We start from the raw sequence: 24,219 nt of genomic DNA, 5'->3' as shown, positions 1-24,219 counted from the left end.
AGAGATTTTCTTTATTTAATTTTTTTTTAGCTCAGCTCTCCTGGAGTGGTTACATCCTGCCCCTTGTCTGCTAAACCTGCTGTATGTGTGTCTTCTGTAAGAGGGAGTTAGCAGAGATTTTCTTTATTTAATTTTTTTTTAGTTCAGCTCTCCTGGAGCGGTTACATCCTGTCCCTTGTCTGCTAAACCTGGCTGTATGTGTGTCTTCTGTAAGAGGGAGAGATACTGTGAGTCAGTGTGAAAGCTGACATGGTTTGGAGGTGGCATCCCTGATGGAAAGGGGAGGTTTAGAGATGACTGTGGTCACTGCATCCGTTGCCTCTCTGGGATGCTGCCTAGGGCTGCGGTGCTCCCAGGGCTCCCTCCTGTCCGCTCCTGTCATACGTCCCATCCCTGCCATGCTTTGCAGATTGAAGCGCTTATGATGGAGATGCAGAATCCGGATACGGGCATCAAGACGCAGACGCAGAGGGTGCTGATCACAAACATCCCACACGCTGTGGCAGGTAAGAGCTTCGCCAGGGGAAGGGACCGGGCCAAGGAGGTTCATCAAAGAAAAGCTGTGTGCAGACCCCATGGCCACCCCAGGGTTACTGCTGCCTGGGCATATACCGAAGCCTGTGTTCCCAATAAATATTTGCCATATATCCTTTGGGACATACCCACCCCCTCTATCTCATTCTCGCTCATGTCTCATTTCACTCCTAGCTCATTGAATCAGAGACACAAAGATTGATAATCATGCACTTTTAGCTGCCTCATGTGAGTTTAACTCAAGTGACCTTGCTTCCTCTTAGCATGCAGAATAATAGGTGCTTCAGCCTCCAGACCTGTCATCTTCTTGGTGGGGCTGGATCACAAATTAGGATAAATATTAAAATCCTGTTAAAATAGGCAGACTGGAATCAGACTGAACTTCAGAAATGAACAACAAACAGTTAGTCTCCCTTTTAACATTTTCTGCTAATAATTTTTCTTAGTACGCAGGAAAAGAACAAAATATTCAGCCCACTTCTCTGCCTCTAAATGATGACTTTTCCTCCTTCAAGCAGGCTGAAGAAGAAGCAGGCAGGGAGCTGTGCTGTGTCACGTATGGCATTGCAGGCAGCTCTTAGCACAGTCTCCTTTGTGCCTGCTAGCTCCTTTCACAGGGCGCTATCAGTACCACTGCTTCCATGTTCTCCAAGCCTCCACAAAAGCTCTTGTGAGGCATCCTCCGCTATAAATATTCACATGTACTGTACCAAAGTTTTCTCCTCCTGCTTTGGTCTTTCTGCAGCACTTTGAAATCCAGAACAAAAACTCCCACTGACACCAGTGAGCTTGCTCCAGGCAACTCAAGAGACAACTTAGCCAAATAGAGTAATTTTTCCCCACTATATTTGCAAAGCCCTGTAAACCGTGTGTGTTGTTTGCCCCAATTTTTTTTTTTTCTTTTAAAATGAGGTAGCAGAGGCATGGAGATGAAGTCACTTGCCCATGGGTACAGTCAGTCAGTGAAAGGGAGAACCAAGGAGAACTTGGACAACATCTGAAGCTTGTTCTCAGCAGCACCCTCCATGCATTACAGTACAAACCATGCCCTGGCTTACATAGCTATTATGCAGCTGAATTTCGTGGAGTGCTTTGCATCTGCAAAGGATCTGGCCTTGCCTCCCTTAGCTGTTAAGGCAGCATTGCAGAAAAGTTTTCCCTGTACTGAAGATGATGTGCCAACTAGATTAAGCGCAGGGGGAACAAGTACTTCTCTTGATGTCTGACCAAAGTAAAATACCACTTCCTAAAAGTCCATGGCTAGATGATGTGGAGGGAAGATGCCCGTTGGTGCTCATCCTCTTTGCGTGCTGTCTGCTTTATTCTGGTTCCTTAACCAGAATTGCTACAAGTTCCCTCTTGCATAAGTCATAAATTCTAGTTAACTTCTCATAGGCTAGGGAATTACAGTCTCCTTGCGTGGCAGTCATCACGCTCTAAACTGTGGTATTTTTAGTGCTGCACAAGTTGCATTATGTGCTGATTGGCTTCTGGGTGTTGCAAAAGAGGCTGATTCATGTGTAGGGAGGGAACGGTGAAGACCTCAGAGCAGTGGGCACAGACCCACTGAAGAGAGCTTGGCTCTTCACGTGCAGGAAGCTAAGTAGTTAAATTCAGTGTCAGTAAAATGGCTCACAACAGGAAGGGCAAATAAACCTCCATGTTAAATGCACACCTTTGGGGGAAAATGCTTACAGAGAGAGCTGTCTAGAGATGAGTGATGAGATAATCCTTTAATTTCATCTATTTCAGGAAGTAGGCGGTAGGATAAGAGCTCTGAGCCCCTATTAGAAAGTTAAGTCATCACTGTAATGTCAAGGAAGGTCAACACCTCAACCTGCAATCCTCGGGGACATTTAGAGGAAAAGACCTGTAATTGATCAGGGAATGAGCACATTTTTGCCCTGTTTAAATGAAAGGAGGTTCATGATATTTGCCCCCCCCCCAGTACATAAAACTAAAACTGCTGGAGATTTGTGCTGACTATGGGTATGACTGGCCACACCCCACCAAAAGAACTGGGAAAGATGAAGTGTTTGTCAATGCAGAAATCTTTTTTTCCCTTTGGTGTGTCCTGTGACCACTACAACTTGGATCTGAGACTCAGACATCCTTTCTGCACTGAAAGTTGTGTCTCTTAAAGGACTCGAGAGGACCGGTCACTGGTCTCTTACTAAAACTGAGACAGGACCGTGCTCTGTGAATCTGGAAGTACTTTGCGGTGACCCTTTTTCAAGACGAGATGGTGCAAAACCAGGGGCACTTCACCTTCGCTGGGCATGGAAGCTGTTGCATTGCTTAAGTCCTTTCTAAGCCAATGATGGGGGTTTAAGTGTTGCTTAGGCTACTTGTGCTTCTGCACACTCGCACTGTGCCATCCTAAGGTCACTGCCTGCCTCGGGCTCCTGCTCACAGGGACTGATGCTCTGATGCTGCTTGGTCAGGAGAAAGCCTGAATGACAGCATGGCCAGCGAGAAACTGGCAATGCACTTTATCTCTGATTCTCTTGCATGGTGTACTTGAAAGCATGTTTGCAAGAAGGGGTCTGTGCACTCGGTGGGATCCAGAGCACCGTGAGGGGTGAGGACTGGAGAGGTCTTGTTTTGGCCCGTGGATTTTGGCGCACTCCCAATTTCAAGCACCTGACATTTTCTTTCCTTTGCAGGTAATGATATATTGCAGTGGATTCTCCAGCGCTTGCAGATCACTGAGGAAGGTGGGTAGAAATGTAAAAACTGAAGCTTTTTCAGCTTTGAGCTGTAAAACTTTGGGGTCTCCATAGACAAAACCGCTTAGGTGAATTCTTCTCTCCAGAGCAGCAGATCACTTTTAAATTCCAGTGAACTGTTTCTGTGCAATCAAAACGTCTGCTTCTCCATTTTCAGAGGCACTCCACCTGGGCGACCTGTTTGTCAAATACGGATACATCTACCCTCTTCAGGAGCCAAAGAATCTCACCCTTAAGACAGATGGCAGCCTGTACAGGTTTCAAGTGAGTTGCACCTTGTCTAAAGCCATTGAGAGGGACTTCAGTGCTAGTTTTAAACACAGGCAGCTGGGGCAATTCCCCAGGAGCTGTAGTCGCAAGGTCATGCTGTGTAGCCATGCTAATCATTCAGTGTACAGGAGGAAGGGCTCCACAGAGAAGCCTCAGGCCAGTTCCCCCAGTTCTGTGTATCAGATTACAGTTTACAGGCAAGCTGTGATAATTCCTTCAACTAAATTAGTGTACTTGTTGAAATTCAAAATAGCTGTGCTTTTTTCCAAATGTGTGTTCCCTTCCAGGTCTTAAAGTAGCAAATGGAATCGCTGGTTGAAAACAAAATGATCTGGGGACACTGAATAATGGATATACAAAAAGCACAGTAATAACGGGATGTTATCAAGGTTCATGGCTGGACTGTTTCCACCACGATAGGAAATTACAGGGTACCCTCGTTTGTAGTTTGAATGAGGGGTCTGGTTCCCACATGGTGCCAAGTCAGGCTCCAGCATCTCAGTCTGAATGCTCAGGCAGCAGTTAACTGACTGCAGAGCAGGAGTGGATTTGGCTGTGGCAGTCTGCTGACCTCGATTCTCCTGCTGCAGCTGGCCCACACCGTTGTGCAAACTGACATGCAGCTAAGGAGCCAGGGCTCTGAGTATACCAGAGGAGAACTTTCCTCTCCCTCTGGCTTGAGTGATGCTGTGTGCCTCTTGGCGTGAGTTCAAGGCTACTGTGCACTAACAAAAGGCTTGTTTTCCTGCAGACCCCTTATTTCTGGCCTGCACAGAGCTGGCCTGCTGATGACACAGACTATGGTAAGTGATAGCATTGCACGTGTTAGGAGGCATAGTGCAAGCCCATGTGTTTGTGCACGCAGTCCTGCACCGTGTTTGCTGTTCATCTTTTTGTGCTGTGTGTCCACATGCAATGACCAGCCCTTGCATTTTCTTTCCTACTATCTTGTGAATAATTCTCAGTAATGCTGAATTGAGGGAACGCTCTGGGTGTGACCGCCTTGTGGTGGCCTTGATGAGGGAAAGTGCCTAAGCTTCTCTGATGTTCCACAAAAATCCATCAGACCAGAACATATTCCTCTGCTGGGTAGGGAGGTCTTTAAACACAAGGTTGGATTTTCTTGAGTAGTTAAGTGTATTCCTGGATCTGAGCCCAAGACTGTCTTCCTGTAGATTGGGATCAAGCCCTCCATTCAGAAATAGTTTCTTATATAATGCACGGTGGCTCCCAGTATTTCCCGATGGCTCTTTCCATATCAATCTTTTATTGCCTTTATAATCCTTTTTGTTATAAGGCTGGTCATGAAAATTGGGCTGATCAGCTTGGCTTGCTCCTGTGGGCTGTGCAGTTCACAGACTGATTTGTTTATACCAAGATTGTCCTCCGTGGCTTTTATCTACATTATGCTGTAGATCTTTCTTAGGAAATAAAAAAGCCCATTTTAGATTGGAGTGTTTTTCATAGAACTTGGAAGAAAACATTGGCCTGTATTTGGAAAACTTGGAGGTCAAACTCTGAAGAACCTCAACATCTTGAAAATTTGGTCCAGTATCCTTTGACCCATGAAGCCCTGGCTGAGTTCCCAAAGGAGAGGGGTGACTGCTGGCAGAAGGCACACGCTGCTGTTCTGCGTGGCTGCTCCTAGCCTGGCCACTGGCTCGTGAAGCAACAAAGTGAAAGCACCAACTTAATTTTTCTTCAGTGAGCTTTTGTGAGCTTGGAGCTGGTGTGTGGGAAGTTATTGTAACAGACAAAGATTGCTGTGTTTGTCATGTGGGTAAACTTTTAATTACTCTTCGATGTGTTGGTCTAACTGACTACTTGTTTGCTTCTTCCCTCCACAGCAATTTACCTAGCAAAGAAGAACATTAAGAGGAAAGGGATTTTAGAAGAATATGAAAAGGTAAGGCGATGCTGTACCTGTTCCTTTGCAAGCCCCTCATTTGCTATAGCTTTAGCCCTCTGTTGCTAATGAATGGAGTGTGGCAAAAAATCACCTCTTCAACTGCATGAGGTGTTACTCCAGTAGTGTCAAAAGCCAAAATTTTGGAGGTGAAAAAGTGGCCAGTATAGGAAAATACTCTGAAGTCAATGATAATTTTAGCAAGGATAATTCCTCTCCTTCCAGTGGTATTTTGAACTGTTGCAATGCATGTTATTACGTCTAGAACAACCCAGATTTCTTGGCTTGGTTGCCAGCCTGGCCTAGCTTAGCTATGGAAGGTCAAGAAAACCCTAGCATGGGAGCGCCTTGTCCAGAATTTTCACACTAACTGCTTTTTTTATTTTTATTCCAGGAACATTACAACATGCTCAATCAAAAAATAAACTACAAGTGGGATTTTGTTATTATGCAAGCCAAAGAGCAGTATAAGTGAGTTGACTTATGTTCCCTTATTTGCATCATCAGGGAGGGTATGAGGAGGCAGATCTTCACTGTCTTGGTACACAGTTAAATTACAGTTTAAAAACTGCAGCTTTAAAATAACTTGCAAGTGCACCTCAAGATTGCGAAACAAACCTGCCTTTCATATCAGCTTGGGGTTCCTCCATTTAACAAGTAAACTTTGTTCACTTCACGTTTCATCAGTGGAAGATTTCAGATGTTTTCAAATGACTGGATGCCCGCTTGCAAAGCCTCGCGCTCGCCTGCTGCACCTGCGTTTCTCTCCCCGCCTGGCATTTGTCCGCCAAAGATGTGGAATCAGTGTGGTTTGTGAGAGCACGGGCGGGGGTGGGTGCCTTTCCTGCGAACATACGCACGCCTCTTTGCAAATGGTTTTTGCACATGCGGTAAGCGTGCAAGGGGAGGTTTAGATTTTGCACCTGATGTGACTCCCTGAAGAAGCCGAGGCCTGATGCTGCAGCATGCAAGCCCTCATTAGACAGCTGCTTTTAAAAAGCTCAGGGTTGTCCATGAGCATTTGTGGATCAGGCCACTGGACTTAGGACCTGTTATTGGTCTGGTTCAATTACTGCTTGCGAATGTCTCACAGCTGAACTGAATGGCCTGAATCAGGAAGCAGTAACTGTTCCCAGGAGGGACTTGTGGTGAAAACTCTGAAGTGCATGCTTAGACACCCAGCAAAAATGATTTGACTTTAGGAGCTGAATCCTTCACATTCCCAGGAAAGTTAGTGAACATGAGGAGGGATTACTCCTTTGCACATAGGATCTTTCCTACTTCTGTGGATTCCTTTTACCTTTTTTTTTTTTTTACCTCCCAGCACAGCAGGCGCTGCCTCTGCTGTTCAGTAGTGTTTCTCTCTTCACTGGGCTGGTAGCCAAGTCATCAGAATATGGCTCATCAGATAACTGTCTCATTAAATAGGAGACTGTTGTTCTTGTAAATTGAGGTCAGACTTGGGCTAAGAGATGCCAAATGCAGTTTTAAAGTTAGATACCGAGACTGTGTCTGAACAGATTAAACACGTCTGAGGCTGTTTGATGATGCTGCTGGGGCAGACTGGTGCAGAACAGCCCGCATTTACCCTGTTAACCACAGCAGGGTGGCCACATGCAAACAGCCTTTTGGGAATGCTCCCTTGCCTGTGCTAAGTCCCAAATTGTGCCCAGGACTTGTCTGGGAAAAAATTAGTTGGTCCAAGCCCAAACCATGCTGGTGCTTCTTTTATTTAATAGTAGAGGTGATTTGGGTTTTAGTGCCTGGGAACACTGCTTGGTCCCATTTCCAAATCATTTCTGTGAGAAATGCCCCTGTTTACTGCAAGACAAAGATGAGACGTGTCCAGGATGTATCTCTGCATGGCAGTCCTCAAATACTGCCCCGGGGACGTTGGAGATGGATGAACATGAGGCAGCAGGGCTGACCGCAAGTAGCGGGTTGTTACTGTAAAACTGTACCGAAGGGCTGTCTGTCTAATCAAAAGAGGATGTGTTTGCTCCCAGCTGCGCCCAGGAAGATGATGATTTCTCAAAATCTACAGTCATGTGTGGCCATGTGAACAGGCTAATCTGCAGTCCGGAATTAGCTGGGATAAGATGTGGTCGAGGCTGCATCAGAGCATCGCACAGTTAGGCTGGGACTCCTGGGGTGGGGGGTACTGGAGGTGTGCCCCCTTTCTCATCCCACTGGTTTTAGGAGAGCAAAATTCATTAATTTCTCTGGTAGAGTTTAACCCTGTTCTTGGCTTTGCAGGGCAGGGAAGGAGCGGAAGAAGGCGGACAGGTACGCGCTGGACTGCCAGGAGAGAGCCTACTGGCTTGTGAACCGAACTCCTGTAAGTAGAGGATGTCGGCGTGTGGCTTTAGTGCCTTATGCCCCTGTTTACTGCAAGACAAAGATGAGACGTGTCCAGGATGTATCTCTGCATGGCAGTCCTCAAATACTGCCCCGGGGACGTTGGAGATGGATGAACATGAGGCAGCAGGGCTGACCGCAAGTAGCGGGTTGTTACTGTAAAACTGTACCGAAGGGCTGTCTGTCTAATCAAAAGAGGATGTGTTTGCTCCCAGCTGCGCCCAGGAAGATGATGATTTCTCAAAATCTACAGTCATGTGTGGCCATGTGAACAGGCTAATCTGCAGTCCGGAATTAGCTGGGATAAGATGTGGTCGAGGCTGCATCAGAGCATCGCACAGTTAGGCTGGGACTCCTGGGGTGGGGGGTACTGGAGGTGTGCCCCCTTTCTCATCCCACTGGTTTTAGGAGAGCAAAATTCATTAATTTCTCTGGTAGAGTTTAACCCTGTTCTTGGCTTTGCAGGGCAGGGAAGGAGCGGAAGAAGGCGGACAGGTACGCGCTGGACTGCCAGGAGAGAGCCTACTGGCTTGTGAACCGAACTCCTGTAAGTAGAGGATGTCGGCGTGTGGCTTTAGTGCCTCGGTGGTGCCCTCCCCGCAGCCAACTGGGGAAAACTCCCACACACTAAGGGCACAGCCGTGGGCACGGCCTCTAGGCTGTGCACGCTGTCGCTTCTCCTTGGGGAAGGGGTCAGCCCTGGCCTGCCCTCCGTCCACAACTTTCTCCTTGGTTTCTCTCAAAGGTGCAAGGGAGGGAGGGAGGTCCGGCTGTCGCACCCATGCTCGGAGGGGAGCATTGCCAGGTTCACGGGGCTGGGAGCTGCTGACAGTGGAGCCCTTCAGGGCTCGGGGGTCTCCTCATGCATTTGTTTGAACCACAAGCTTTAAAACAAATGAGTTACAAAGCTATTGATGTTTCTTGTTCGTAACAGCCCGGCATGCTAGACGTCCTAGAGTATGGATTAGACCGCGTAACGGATCCCAATGAAAATAAGGTAAACCAGGTGAGACAGGTTTTCTTTTCACACCTACTAAATTTGTTTGGGAGGACCCAGACAATATCCCTGGGATTGTGGTTTTTATGGGCACCGCAGGCTGAGCGAGTCAGCTCAGCTGTGACAGCCAAACGGGCCAGAAGTTGAAGCTGTCTCATTGTCCAGGGCGTGGGGCCCTCAAAATAGGCTTTGGCAGCATCTTTTGGCTGGAAAATACCTTGTCAGCTTTCTTGCCACACCAGTGAGTGTGAGTGTTTAGCTACAGGACATGTTTTCTTTTCCGGTGAAACTGAATTAAGGAATCCTTTACCTCCAGATGCTTGTTGCTGCCTTTTTATTAGTGGCGAATGGAGTGGGGGTGGGGGTTGTGGGGTGTAAAAGATCAGAGGAAAGATCCAGGTTTAAAATAAAATGACAGAATACCCCCAGAAGGGTAATGTGTGGAAAGAAGATGGAGAAGTTGGTGTGGTGGATAGGAGACATAAAATGTTGCCTAAAAATGCTCGTTGTATAGCTAGACCATAAACAGAATTAATGAACTTGGCAGTGGAGGCTGTAACTGGGTGGGACTGGTTCAGAGTCCACAATAAGACAAATGCAGCCAGTGGATGAGGAGCTGGAGCTGCTCTTCTCTTTCTCCATCCTTTTAAGCGACCCTGCATTTGTGCACTTAACGGTGTTCATTTGGAAGTGAAGTCAAAGTGTCTCTCAGCAATTAAATGCAAATGTTACTGCAATCACACTCGCTGTATTCTCACAACTTCTCATTTGTGTAACAGCCTTTAAACATTTCAACAGCCAGAGGCAGGATAATTGCTTTGGCCAACTGTGTTCTGTTGCTATAGAGACTGAAAATGAGCAAAATGTAGGGTTGGGGTGTATTTTTTTTTCCTTGCTGTAAGTAGCAGCTGCCAAAACGTCTCTCTTTTTTAAAAAAGAAAAGGAGTGGAGGAAAGGGAGAGGGATGGAAAAGAGGAGTAAGCCAACTTCTCGCCCACAGTTTTACAGCTGACATGGAAGGAGATTTTAGGTTTGCAAACGGTCTGAAAGCCCGTAGCCATCTGCCAGCTGCTTGGTAGCACAGCGGAAGTGAGCTGAGGGATCTCCGTTCAATCCCACCCTGGACGTAAGGGAGGTGGTTGATTCCTCCTGTCGGCAGAGACTCCAGGGAGGGCATGAGCCAAAGGATGCCGGCTTTGGGGTGACTTCACTGCCTTTTTCCTTTAAGCTGATCTCTGGACTATGTCTCCTCTCTGGAGACTGAGCTGAAGAGGAAAGGTTCTTCTTGCTCCTTTTTTTTTTTGCTTTTGAAAGAGCAATTGATGATACACTAGACAGCCAAAAGCCCACATAGAGCCACCTTTGGACTAGCAGGTTTGGGGTTTTGTTGTATTTGTGCAGGCTGCTCTCACAAACACCTGTGGCTCAACAGCCTTTGGTGAGCAGCAAGGATGGCCCAAGCTCCGCCGGTAAAGCTGAGCCGGACTGTGCTTTGTTAGCCATATTTTACCCCTGCTGAAGGCAGTGTGGACTTTTATTGATGTTTTCTGTGGGCCCAGCCCCTGACTCTGGCATGGGTGAAACCATGAGAGCAGAAAATGAGTGCATGAATCCAGTGCCCATTTATTTGATTTCTGTCTCTGTTCCTGCTCAATCTAGCTTCACTTTGTTGGCCAATTAGTTTTCTTTTATCTTGACAGCCGAGAAAGAAAATATCCCCCATGATAATTAATTTCTGACATCAGAATGACTTCTTTGAAGCTGATATTGGCATGAACATCTCTCTCACTTGCCTGAGACCCTTCGGTGGGCTGCTCCCTCCCTAACTGATAGAGTCCTCTGGGGATAAACAGGTGCTCAGCCAAACATCAAACTGCTTTGCAGAGGACTTTCATTACTGACCCATGAGCATCCCTCATGGTTATAATGAGTTAGGAGTTGTAGCTGGGCAGGAGGAATAAGGCAGAAGTAGCCATCCATTGAACAGCTAATTAAGGGATGCTTTAGCCTTTTGTTACCCAGGTCTCAGGCTCATGATGGAGCCTCACTGCTTCGAGAGTTACCAGGCAACTGCCAGAGCCCTCTGACTCCCTGCTGGTACCCGCCTGCCGCCTTCTGTAACCAGAGCAGCTTTCTGAAAGGTGCTTTAGCTTAGCCAAAAATCACTGCACTAGATTCAGGGACTACTGAATGAAACGCCCTGCCTTCTTGTACGCAGTAAATCAGCCACAGGTCATCGTAGACATTGCTGGCCTTTAATTTCACAAGTCTCTGTCAGTTTGGCTGCCTGATAAATGCACAACTTCTGCTGTGCCCATCGTGTCTTTTGAAATAACAGGGTCAGAAGCAGATAAATAAGGTAGGGGAGAACCCCCAATTTGAATGAAACCAGGCATATGGACTGTTACAGGTTGGATTTCCAGCTGTTGGGCTGGAAGCACCAGCCCAGTGGAGATGCATGTTGAGATAGTCTTAACGCTAGATTCAGAATTTGCCTCTGGCATGCAGGGCTCCCAGCTGGCTGCACTTAGGGAAAGGCCCTCATCTGCACCCAAGAAGAGGCGTTCATGTGCGCAGAAGCAGAGCTGTGTGCGTGCTGGAGTGCTGTTTGCCACCACAGTGTCAGAGAGGCAGTGCCCACAGGTTTTTTTGCAATAAAGTGAGCTGTGGAGGGAAGCCCGAGCTGTGCTGGCACTGCCCCGTGCTCGGCAGCTGGTGCTCTGTGTGGGATCCCTGTGGTCATCCTCACAGCTTGCTGAGCTGCATGTGCGGACAGAGCGTGCTGCAGCATCCGAGGCAGAGTGCAGGGGTGAATTGCAGTGCCCTGGTCCCAAATGAGCTCTGGAAAAGTGGCCTGTGCTGGTTCTTCCCTCCAAGCTCCATCTGGGCGTACACACAAAAGCTGTTGCCCTGCTGTTTATGGCCTCTGTAAACACTGAATGGTGGCCAGACAGGCAAAAACATAATGACCATTATCTCCACAATGTGGTCAGGAAGACCCACACTGAGAGCAGAGGACGTCCGTGCGAATGGTTAGCTGGGAATTAGCAGATGTCTCAGCTCTTGTAGGAGCTGGTGGCTTCAGCCAAGTGGATCAGCTTCAGACCCAGGGCTCTCAAGCAGGTCCTGGCTGGCTCCCAGCTGAGCTTTGCAGCCCTTGCTTGCGTGCATGGGGAGCGCTCAGCTGGTGGCAGCGGGGTGTGACGAGGCCGTGCAGGGTGTTGGAGTGCTGCTGTGTATCTGGGGAGGAGGATGGTTAACAGCACGCGACACTAGCCCGAGACGGACCAGGCCTTTCACTAATTGCCATTTTGATTTGAAGCCTGCAGGGCTGGGGAGCTTATCTGCGGTAATTGCGATAAGTCACTCGTTAAGGGCATTGCAAAATTAATCTCATTATACGAAATGACTCTTTTGTTCCAAATATGATTTCCTTCCAAATGAGGGAGGATGGGTGGGTGGTACGGGGCACTTTGGCATTGCTGCTGTCAGCAGCAGGGGGTAAGGATGAGTAGGATGGTAGGGACTGGCAGTGCTAAGTAGGATGTGGAGAGTATTCAGGGTCCTGTGTACCAGCAGCAAAGCTGGAAACTGGTTATGGGAGAAAGGGAGATGAAATGATGCACAGCTCTGGGGTGAAATAGCTGAGATTCATCCCAGTTACTGCGGATTTGAGAACTGGAAGGGGCTGAGCGCAGCTGGCACCGGCAGCCCTCGGTAGGGTGTTCAGCACTGGGCTCCTCTTTGATTCTGCTCCGGTTCAGAGTGTGTGCAGCTACTCGGTGATGCTCAGCCCTTCTCATGCTGTAGCCCCCTTTTCTGTGCGAGCCTTGGCAAATCCCCTCCCCACCCTGGAGCACTCCACCAAAGCCCCCCTGGTTTTCCCAGGACCTGCATGCTCAGGCTGTGGCAGGAGGGGATCCTTGGTGTAGGATGCACTTTAAAAAAAACCTTTCCTTGTTGGCAGGCATGGCATTAGCTTTGATTTTTACTCACCCACATATAATTTTCTGTTGTGACTGTATTTTAATTCATGCCTTTCTTTCTCTATTTAACATTTAACTTACCGTGTTCTTTTTCTCTTTCCCACCAGCTGTTTGTCTCGTGTGTGTGTGGTGTGCTGCCTGCCTCTAAGACCCCTGTAGAAGATAACACAACTTTACTACCACTTGAGCTGCCATCAAGCCACAACGCCAGCATCCACCTCTCCTCACCTTACTGCACCAGGCCTGTCTGAGGCACCCACTTGACAAAACAGAGGAAGAAATGAGGGGCCTTTTAAAACCATCAAATGATTTTTACGTGTTGATTTTCCTAAAGTAAATGCCCTAGCCACACGTAAGTTCCATCAAATGGAACAGTTCAGCTGGCACTTGTAAATCTGATGGGGCCTGGTTTCTATCTCAGGTTCCCCAAGAAGATAACAAACTCCTATTGTGCAGGAAATAGCTGGCCTGAAACAGAAACAAAGTTCTCTAAAGAGGACGCTTCTAGGACAGTAAATGCAGTGAATTTCTCTGCACAAGCAGGTGATTTTTAAAATCTTTTTTTACCTTCCATTTCTACAGTCTATCTGAAACAATGATGACACTGTAGAAATGGGGGGAAGAAATGGTGTCTGCATGGAAGCTGGCCTGGCATCAGGGGTGCTGCTGAGAGCAGAGAAGAGTGGAAAGCTGTTCTTTAGTCCATGTATCTGCCATCATTTATAAGATGTCCCGGGAGCCTTTGAATCAGCAAGGGAGGCTGTACAGCCGTGTGACCAATGATCCTGTTGTCCAAGAGCTTTTTCCTCCCCCTGATGTGTCAGCCCTTACTCCCTCGCATGCAGTTCCCTGTGTGTGGCCAGCAGAGCGTTGCTGCTGGTGCAGCTACCGTTTGCTTTCCTGTTTGTCCCTGCTGAGATTACTGCAGTCATTCAGAGCTGGTTGTGGTGTTTCCAGCAGAAAAAGCTTCCTCCCCTTGCAATGCCACAGTGAGGATATCTGTTAGTACTATACTGGCCAGGCTAGATTTGTGTTAGGATCAGATGGGCTGGCTTCATGGTAGTGCTGTACAGATTGGCTGATCTGCTGCGTATCTGGCTCCTGCTGCTGAAATGGTGAGTGTGCCCTCTCAAAACCAACCATGTTTCAGCAAAAATATGCATGTTTTTCTTCCATAGAGAGAGCAGTTTCTCCCTCCTGAGCAGGACTAGTGATAATGATTAAAATGCAAAAGCAGATCTGCACCAGTGTCCCCATGATGGTCCCCTCACAAAGCAGCTTGGGAGAGCGTCTTGCATTTCCCAAAATAGGGGCAGCTCAGGGTGCAGGTTCTCTGGTGAGAAGACGGGAGAAGCAGGCTGCCTGTGGCATTCCATACCAGATGCTTCATCCCTCATTGCTCACGAAATGCACTTCACCAAGACACCCTGCAGACCCGCATCTGCCACGGGGTTCATTTGATAGAATAATTCTGGGATGCAGATCTTGTTGGCTAAAATGGGAGATGAAGAACTGAAGCACCGCGTAAAGCCTTTAAAGGCTCACTAGGAGCATCCCTGACGTAGCTGTCTTTCCTTCTCCCTCCTGAAGTTTATTTCACACAAAGTAACTGTGCTTCAAAGGAAGCTGCGTGAATAAACACCCTGCAGTTAATTTCTTGCCTTCAATTGCTTGCTCATTTGTGGATGACATGTAACATAGTCTGAGTTATTCAAATCACGACGTAAGCACCCTTTGCACAGCAGATACTGCTTCTGAGGCTTTTAATTGTGGTGTTTATATTTTGCAATGTGTTGGTTCCTGTCTCCTTTAGCTAATATTGAATGATCTAATCTGTGTCTTGTAAACGAATCTATTTTAGCTCCATTAGAATAACCCCTTAATTGAAGGCATACAGGCAGCCTGTGATGGAAGAAGCAATGCTAAACAGTAAATACAGCTAATGGAATGATTTACGGTGTGTGGATGCTCTTAGCTTTGATGATACCCTGATTAGTTGAGCTCTTGTGTTTGATTTTTAATTGTAATGAGAATTAATTGGAGAGTGCTGCACAATGGCAGCCCTGCGGCAGTGTTTTCATGCCCCCAAAAATGCGAGTGGAAGGACCCATCCTAATTTAATGATTTTTGTTTCTTTATTTTACAGAAAAAAACTATGGACGTTTATAGGAGAGAGGTAAGTGATCCTTCCCTCACTTCTAGGCGTTCACCCTGTATGCATTGCTTATATCAGTGTTGCACGGGAGCTCAAAGCCCCCTTTGCAGGGGATGAGCTGTTTTAAAAATGCCTGGGTTTGGCTAGCAGAGTCTCTGCTCCATGGAGCTCTTGGTCAGTGTGCTTTCAGGACATTTTCTGCCTCCGCACCTCCCACTGCAGGCAGCCAGCAGCCCTCCCAGTGACGGGAAGGCTCAAGCAAGGACAGATACCAGGGCTAAAATCCAATAGATCAAAATTAGTGGTGGGGAAATCATAGGCGATACATCCACTGGCGCCAGTGTAGAGACAGCCAAGGATCAATGATAATTACGTGCTAAATCATCCAGAGCATTTGTAGGTGCCTCAAATGGTAGCTATTATCCAATTTTTATATAGCATGGGGAGTGCTTTTTAATTACTTGCACATTGCAAAACGCTCTTCTGACATTTGCAATAAGATCATTGAAAACAACCATTTTACTAAGACAGTTTAGGCATTCTCTGATTCCTTGGACATCTAATAACGGGGGAAAAGCAGTCCCTGTTGTAGTTAGCCTCACTACCTGGGAGAGGGCATATTTGAGGTTCAGAGAGAGACAGCCTTGTCTTCACATCTCTGTGCTCCTAACCATGGACGTGTCTGATCCTTCTCAGATCATGTACTATCAGCAGGCCATCATGAAGTCCAGAGTGAAATCTTCTGTCTCTCTCGGAGGGTAAGTCCTGATTTCCTTCTGTCCACACATTAATTAGTCTTCAGCGCTCGTCTCCTAATGAGATGATTAAGCTGTCTGCTCTGGCAGCTGGTGACTCAGTCAGAGGAATCGACGTGGTGGCCACACGTAGTGTTGTTTGTGCTGTCTGGGCTGTGTGTTGCCTGGGCTGGGAGGCATAAGGCAGAGGAGGGGACAGAGTCCCAGTCCTGATGAAGAGTCTCCCTTGGAGCTAAGAGGAGCTTTGCTATAAATATCTGCAGAGCAGCGCCAGCCTCTCGGTTGAGATCGCATCTAAAATCAACAAATGTTTATACTGGTCAGGACTGGACTGTGGCACTTGGGACCCAGCACAGCTCTGCAGGCTGCCTTGTGAGGATGCAGCAGTGTGTCCGTCCTGTGCCTCTTCCTGTGTGGGATGAGTAAGCAGCAGAGACAGACTGACCCTTCTGTCCCTGGTTCCCAGCCTGCTGGGCTGGATTCAGCCCCACTGAGTGTTCTTGCTCATATGGTGATGCTCACCAGAAGGCAGCAGAGCTGGTGAAGTCTCTGGTTATTCTGTATTATGAAGGAACACACACCTCTCCGTGAACGTCCAAGCAATTAATTAGCAATTCCTCTTCTCAGGGGGAGTGTTTCCTGATCAGATTCTTGATGAAGCCACTTAAGTGCAAAGCTCCCAGTCCAAGCATTAGCCATTAGTGCATTCGCCACAGGCATTCCTTGCCTGGATTCTTGTGTGCTGGCCAGTTGCCTAGAGGTGCAGTCCCCACCACCAGTCTGTTTTACACAGTCATTGCCACCCAGAAGTTCATATCGCATGTGAGATAAACAAGGTGCTCAGGCCTGTTCCCTGGGAGAAGACAGTTGTGGATGAATGAAATGGGAGAAAGAGTCTGGGAAGCAGCGCTGTCTTCTGAGAACCACAACTTCCAAGGCACCAGCAGTTCTGCTCATTTCATCTGTCACTGACTCCCAGGTGACTTAAAATTCTCCTGCCTCAATTTTCCAAACTGGGAGCTGGAGACACCTGAATACCTTCCAGGAATTTTGTGGTGGTTAACTGCTTGGCAATGGAGCTTTTCACACATTAATCCTAGTCTTCTGATGGATAACCCTATTGCCTAGATCAAAAAATCCTCAGGAAATGTGGATCTCCATCTCAGCTGCGGGATTGGGTCCAAATCAAATTATTATTGATGAGGATAAAAGCAGAAACTAGATAGTGCTCATATATCAGAGCATTGTATTGATTTAGGAGGAGCTGCAAAGCACTAATCATTAAAAGGACAGAGCAATGTTACCTGAGTTGACAGGTTTGGATTTGTAGCTTGATTAGAATATATGGATTGGAGTGAATTATGCAGGTGCTGAATGCCTTGGCATTTCCAGTGAGAAGATAGGATCGAGCACTTCTGTGCCAAACGTGTGGTATGCTTTGTGCAGTAGCATTGTATAATTGCAGGATCTATGCCAAGGTGCCTGTTAGCAACGGGCCCTTGGACAGTGCACTCCCAGCTTGCAGCACATGAAAGCAGTTTGGCCTGGAAGGAATTTTAAATGCAGAAACCAGATGATTTTTCAAGAATGAAAAAGGGAGGAGAAAGCTAAAATTCCAGGACATTAGTGAAATCAGTTGCAATTACAAGTCTGGCCAACTTAGAAGGTAGGAGAAGTGTTTGTCTGGTTCCTGCTAGAAGAGAGACATTTTTGCTTTGTGCTGAGCCCTCAAACTCATTTGCAGAGGAATGAGCTGTGCGGTAGGTGAGCAGAGGAAAGGAAAAGCTGGGATGTGCCCTCAGCACTCCCTCACCTCTCCCACAGCTCCCTGGGCTCTCCCACGCCCCGTGGGAAGGCTGCGGAGAACCCACCCTGAGCGAATACAGCGCTTGCTTTCCTCTTCTCTGGCACTTTCCTCTCTGCAATGTGTGGCACAAAACAGCGCGGGATCAGGCCTTTGCCAGTTGGCTGGAGAAGGAGACAGAAACCATTTGGGAGCTTAGTCCCACTTCATTGAAATGAAGAGGCAAAAGGAGGTGATGGAAGAGACTCCTCTATCTCCTAGCACTTGAGCTGGCAAAATCACTGCTTTGAAAGACAACCAGGAGATTACTGTTTGGGAAATGGGAAAGATTAACTGTGCTGATGAATCAGTTTCTCTAGTAAGGTAGGGGCCCCATTCCAGATCCCCGTGCAGATAGGGCTGCACCTCTGAAGATATCCATAGCCTGTGCGACCATTTATTTGGTTGTAATGGGGCTGGCTGCAATTCTGCTTGTGAATTAATGTTTTGATTTTGTTGGATTTACTTGCAGGCTTGTGAAGTACTCTGAGCAGTTCCTCTCCAATGATCCTATCCTGTCTGGATGTCTCCCCAGCAACCCCTGGATAACAGATGACCCTGAGTTCTGGGATCTCAATGCAAAATTGTATGTATTTGTATTCTCTTGCCAGCTTGTGGTTTACGCTGACCTTTATGCTGATAGAAATCAGAAAAGGGAACCGTTGATTTCGTCATGATAGCTGGTCTCTGATCATGAGCATGGAAGCGTTCCCTTTCTGACATAGCTTGGCCATGCTAAAGAAACTGTCTCCTGGGAGTATTCCATGCTGAACTTCCAGCATGATCTTCTTCAAGTGGAGCCTTCCTTAACATGGCAGAAATTCCCAAGCTGATGATGGGAGTATGCACTCAGCCCCTGCTGAGTGGCTCTAGTCCTCCCATTGGATGAGTGAATTCCACTTTTACTAGCACAGGAATGGAATATGACCAGTTACGTTCAGGTATAGCACTTGGTTTACCGTTAACCTTGCTAAATTAGGTGCTGCCAATGGCGTAGCAATTCAGGGTTCAACTACTGGCCCTTGGTCTTTGCATACACCTCAGGCTGCTTTCTTAGGAGAGAGTTTGGGTTGGAGGCATGTACTGGTGGTCCATCCTTTCTCTGAGGTCTCCTTTGGTTTTCCATTCAGATGGTATTTGCTAATTACACAGTGGCATCTCCGCGCTTGAAGCATACAATGTATTGCTGGTTCTCTCATTTGAGAGCAGCAATCCTGTTAGAGTGATAATATCCCATTAGACAGCCCCAAAGGATGCCTTCACAGAATGCCTTTATGACAAGCAAAGCTTTGGGCGACAACCAGTGCCCCCTCCAGAATGGGACTGAGTCAAACCTCTGGCAAAGCTGGGCCGTCGTTATGAGAGCAGTGTCAATCTGAGATAAATCCTCATCCCACTGTGTACCAAGTTGTTTAATTACGGCTTACTTAGTGGGATGACTTCAGTAGCTCATTACAGCATTCTGGAAAACAGAGTGCTGAGAAGTCTCTTGGCATTCCAGCAAAGGGCATTTTGGTTTTAATTAATCTGCCAATTAGATGGGCCACAGGAAACTGGCAGCGCTGTTTATTTTCAACCTGTGCAGAGTGGAAATCCCCACCAGAATGCGTGTGGAGCGATGGGCCTTCAACTTCAGTGAGCTGATACGAGACCCGAAAGGTCGGCAGAACTTCCAGCTCTTCCTGAAGAAGGAGTTCAGCGGTGGGTCTGCTGCGCCTCTGTCTTTGTCCCTGCCTAGGCCACGCAGCAGGGCGCTGCACAGCTGAGACAGAGCAGTGGTGGAAATCCATGCCTTTGCAGTAGGTGCTGCGAGCTGAGACAATGACAAAGTCCCCAAGTGAAGGCAGTGGAAGTGACTTTGGAGGCAATGGCTGTGCAGCCGGTGCGTGCAATACCATCTAGTGGCACAGGACACACAATACAGCCCAGGGCACTCCCAGTGTGGGGGGACTGCTCCCAGGCAAGCTGGAACTGGCTGAATTCACAAGCTCTTTCAGGTGTCGCTTGTCCCTGAGCAGAGAGCAGGGGAAAGCTGTTCTCCTCCTTCAGTCCCGAGGGGATTTTCAAGGTAGCTGTAAGAATTGGAGAGACTGAATCGGGGCCAACACACATTGAGTAAAACAAATTCAGTTTAGGAGTCCATAAAAGGGATTGCGTTTTCCTCGGTCTCACTCTCTGCTGACTGCGTCCTTGTTACACAGGAGAGAATTTGAGTTTCTGGGAAGCCTGTGAGGATCTCAAGTATGGAGACCAATCCAAGGTCAAAGAAAAAGCAGAAGAAATTTACAAGTGAGTGTGATAATTTTACATTCTTAAACTCTTTGTACGTGAGTCCCATCACCTTCTTCCACACGTTGTCATTCCCCAAATGATTTATTCCTGAGACTTTTCTCTGTAAGCTGTCATCAAACGTGGCTGTCTTATGTCCCCACATAGGAAAGGAGCTTTTGAAGATGAAAGCATAAGTATTGTTTTGTTATGTAGTTACTTTTCCTCTCTATTCTCTGCTATTACATTTAGGTCTTAGCATGTAATTTAAATAAAGGTGTGGAATAGCAAAGGTCTTGCGGCCGCAATGAGGAGAGTGGAGAGTCCCTTTTTGCTTCCAGTGGGCTAAAATTTGGTTTATATTGTGCGTGAACAGTGCAAGAGGAAGTGTCTCGTTGTCGTACTGATTGACTGCCCAAAATCAGGACAGCAAATTGTAGTGGGGAGCTGAATAGACTTTTCCTTTCATGCACAGAGGAACCTCCAGGAAGTCTCCAGTTGTTAATGACACTGTTGATTCCTCCTCCTTTGCAGGCTCTTCCTGGCTCCAGGAGCAAGGCGCTGGATTAACATTGATGGCACAACGATGGGCATTACGGTCAAAGGCCTCAAGCACCCTCATCGTTATGTTTTAGATGCTGCTCAGACCCACATTTACATGCTGATGAAAAAGGTTTGTTGTTTCCAAAGCCTTAGGGAGATTCCAGTTCTCTGGGCCTTTCCATGCCTTTGTGTGCTATCAGCTGTCACTTTCAAGTGGCCTTTGTTCGAAAATCCCTCAAATTTGCTGATTTAAGCAAGCACTCGTTCAGGCCTTTGTATTTTGCTGCTGCTTCTTTCCTCTAAGGCAGCATGTCCCCAAGGTGGAGGGGGGGTCAGGTGTCTGCTGGAAGTCCTGCTTTCTAATACCAGTTTGGTCACCAGCTCATTCAAAGCTTGAACAAAAATCTTTTAACTCAGTTAGTATCACTTTGTGTGCCACATGAGGAATCCCTGTAGGGGATGCTTGTATCCAGCTGGATTTCAGCAGGTAGGTAGTAGCAATTGTGATTGATACAACTGCATGAGTTCTGTACCAAGAGCACAACCACACACGGCCCATCTCAAGGCTTACTGTTTTTTCACACATTTTTCTGTGCTTATGTTGATGGACACCCTTTTTTTAGGTCTGACTGATGCAGCAGACTGTGGGCTGATGTCAGCAGTACGTCATGGCTTTCATTAGATCATGGTGACCATAAATAACCCATAACTCCTCCTTATGAGCAATAGAAAATACACTTAAGAGGAAGGAACGTTATGGGCCAGAACAGCAGCTAATGCACACTGACTCTGAAAGCAGCAGAACTATACTGATTTTCACTAGTTACTGAAAAGTTTGCCTCCTGAAACATGAGCACCTCAACCTGCAATGACTGAGACACTGATGGCCTGAGCTACGCTCAGTTCAGACCTTTTGGTCTGGATCTTACCTGGGAAACTTTATTGTGAGATGGAAAATCCTGGGAATTTTACAGCAAGATGAAAGGATATTGATTTAAATAGCTGCATTTGCCTGAAAGATGCAAAGTCCCTTGGGCTGCTGGGGGAGATTATCCAGTTCCCAGCCTCCCTGGCTCCTGAGCAGCTGTATTTGGTGGTGATTTTAATATGGGTGTTTGCAGCCCATAACTACCAGTTTCTCTTCTTTTCTCCTAGTAGGACTCCTATGGCCGCTATTTAAAGTCTCCAATATACAAGGAAATGCTGGCCAAGGCTGTTGTGCCACAAGAGACTGTCAAAAAAAGGCAAGTGAAACTCGATGTAATTGTGGGGTTTGTTTTTCTTGTAGCAAGGGTAGAAAAAGCCCAAGTTGCGGCAAAATTACTATGATTTCGATGTTCGCTTAATTAAATAAAATTTTTCCCTAAGCAGAAGCCTTGCTTTGAGACCGATACTGCTGTTTATTTGTGAGCCCATCGGAGGTGGCTTGTGTGCAGTCAGAATCAACTTGATTGCTCCGCTGCCTTGTCTGTTGGGTCTGTTTAGAAAGGCTGTGGTTGTTGAATCAATCGTGGCTCCTTTCCTGGAAGGAGAGAGCACCGTGTACTGGGCATGGCAAAACTCCTGCCCTTGAAACCTGGGCTGCCAGAGATGAGACAGAGCCACTGAGGGGTCCTCCATGGATTCTGCTCGGCTCTGCCTGGGCAAAGCAGTTTACCCCCTGCAAAGTGAAGGTGACAGGCAGCCACATGGGGGTAAACAGCATCTTACCTGCCAGCGAGTGCTGGCACAAGGTAGATGGCCTTAGAAGGGGTAGGTTTGAAATGGCTTTTTCCAGCCCAAGATGAAGGTTGTATAGCAAATTTAGGCCATTTGAACTGCAGTTGCTTCTTAAAGCTGAGTGTGCAATGTCAGAGCCAGACTGGGTGGTGTGCTTCTTTCTCTGTTCCTCTTCCACTCATCAACCTAGCAAGCAAGAAAGAGGAATCATGGACTTTCACACTACCGTTTCATCTAAAGCCCATTTCAAGTCAGTGGAAAAAACCGTCCTGCTGACTTGCCTGGGATTTGGTTAGTTTTTCCCTGAGCCACACATCACAAGGTCGCTGGCAGATGCTGGCTGACCCCTGGTGACTACCGTCATGTTTGTCAGTGCCTGTTCTGGAAACACAGTACTCAGCATCCCCAGGTAAGCTAAAGAGCTAGCACCTCATCCAGCAGTGGCTTAACACTTGTTTCCGCTGCTGCTGGTAATGGCTTTGCTGAAGCAGCTAGCGGGTGTTTTTTGGGGTATTGCAGACACCAGAAACACACGTACTGGTCCCTATCTTGATCTTACTGAGGACACTAGAAAAAATTCCACTGATGGCAGTTGTTTGGGTTCACCCCGAATGTTAGTTACGTGCAAATGCTTACAAGAAAAGGAGCAATGTACTGGTCATCTCCTGGCCCTGGAGTCCCTCCTGAGGACAAGGACCAGGACTGCCTTTACGCTTTTACTAGTTCTGCAGCTGATGTGTGACACTGAGTCACCGAGCCCTGCTTTCAACCACCTTGTCTGCATTTGTGCTTCCTTCTTGTTGTGCGGGTGACAGTGACACCTCTATCTCTGTATCTGAGCTTGCCCTCCTGGTAGGTTTGCTTACCAGGGGTGAGTTTTTGGTGCCCTTCTACTCTTCAGTAATGCCCTGCTTCTTTCTCTCACTGTCTACCCAGCTCCACTTTCCCATTCGGACGCCGTCACCTCCGCTCCAGCCCCAGCCCCGTCATCCTGAGGCAGCAGGAGGAAGAGGCCAAAGCCAAAGAAGCTGCCACGACCGTGGACATCACGCAGGTCATGAGCAAGCTGGATCGCAGAAGCCAGCTCAAGAAGGAACCTCCCAAGTAGGCTCTGAGCCCCGCAGGGAAAAGACAAGCCGAGGCTGGTGTTGAGCTTCGTCTCCCCTTCCTGAAGGTGTCAGTGCTGCTTTAGGTTTCCCAGGCCGGCTCTGCCAGCAGCCTGCTTCCTGCATGTTGCCATGGCTTCTGGAGCAGCAGATGTCACTTCCCAGGCATGTCAGGCATGGGAGTGCTGCCGGAGCCAGGCCGCTGGCTGTGCCGGACTCGGGGTGCAGGGCCCCGCACGCCTCAGAGGGGGGATGCTTCTGGCTGCCCTGCACCCCAGGGAGTGGGCAGTCCAGCCACCTCTCCCTGCCTCCTGCTTCTCCAGGAGGTGGGATGGCACAAGGCAGAGTAAAGCTCCTCCGTCCCAATCCCTTGGGTTCCAATAGCCTTCCTTGGAGCAGAGGTGGACAGCCCCTCAGGGAGTACAGTGAGGTGGCCCTCTTGGAGGGCTGTGCGCCCTGGGCACCCCCTGAGAGGAGTGCACCCCTCACTTCAAGCATCCAGCACCCCCTAGCTGGTGCAACGGAGCCACAGGCAGAAGAGCAGGGTAGACATCTTGTGAGAACAGTAGGATGAGCTTTTCTGAAGGTTTGGGTGACCCTTTGAATTTTAATGCACTCCCAAGTGCCTCCTGGCACATTGGAGATGATCAGCAGAAAGCTCTGCTCTGCCCCGTGCCTCCCCTGCATGACGAGCTAGGTGTGCAGGCGGAGAGACCCGTCTCTCGCTATCAAATCCTTCCTACCTCGTCTTGTCTTTTTCCTGCTCTTCTGTTTTCTGTTGTTAAAAAAAACTAACAGGATGTAGCTCCAGTTGTCACTGGCTTGTAGCCCAGAGGCAAGGAAGAACCAGGGCAGAGGTGTTAAGAGCTGATCTCAACTTTTAGTGGGTTTTATTTTAATTTGCTCTGTTTCTTTTGCTCTTTAGAATAAGGCAACCTAATTATATTAGTGCTGAAGAGCTCAGGGAGATTCCAGGCTTTGCTGGGAAACCCCAGCATGTCTGGACCAGGCCAATGACAACCAGAAGTGGAAAGATTCCTGCAAAGGGAA

The 24,219-nt window shown here is 47.8% G+C and overlaps 1 protein-coding gene across 1 annotated transcript; it reads left to right on the top strand.

Annotated features, from left to right (window-relative positions):
- The first annotated feature begins 327 nt into the window (after positions 1-327).
- Positions 328-23,171, top strand: RGS9 (regulator of G protein signaling 9). Its single transcript, XM_035901556.1, has 16 exons — positions 328-506; positions 3,201-3,251; positions 3,421-3,527; positions 4,285-4,336; positions 5,381-5,439; positions 5,834-5,910; positions 7,696-7,777; positions 8,732-8,794; positions 14,927-14,956; positions 15,632-15,693; positions 18,006-18,119; positions 19,119-19,234; positions 19,735-19,822; positions 20,336-20,474; positions 21,503-21,588; positions 23,000-23,171. The coding sequence occupies exons 1-16, from the start codon at positions 329-331 to the stop codon at positions 23,169-23,171; spliced, it is 1,476 nt and encodes a 491-aa protein (XP_035757449.1). The 5' UTR covers position 328.
- Positions 23,172-24,219: the final 1,048 nt, after the last annotated feature.

Source organism: Egretta garzetta, unplaced genomic scaffold (assembly GCF_000687185.1).
Source record: "Egretta garzetta isolate BGI_Z169 unplaced genomic scaffold, ASM68718v1 scaffold19, whole genome shotgun sequence".
NCBI classification, from domain to species: domain Eukaryota; kingdom Metazoa; phylum Chordata; class Aves; order Pelecaniformes; family Ardeidae; genus Egretta; species Egretta garzetta.
This window is presented reverse-complemented; position numbering and strand designations above follow the sequence as displayed.

Excerpts from the sequence above, each read along its gene's own strand:
- RGS9 (XM_035901556.1), top strand. The coding sequence starts at position 329 with ATGCTGCCTAGGGCTGCGGTGCTCCCAGGGCTCCCTCCTGTCCGCTCC. Across the intron at positions 4,337-5,380 it reads TGCTGATGACACAGACTATG|CAATTTACCTAGCAAAGAAG; the intron begins GTAAGTGATAGC and ends TTCCCTCCACAG. Across the intron at positions 20,475-21,502 it reads TTTACATGCTGATGAAAAAG|GACTCCTATGGCCGCTATTT; the intron begins GTTTGTTGTTTC and ends TTCTCCTAGTAG.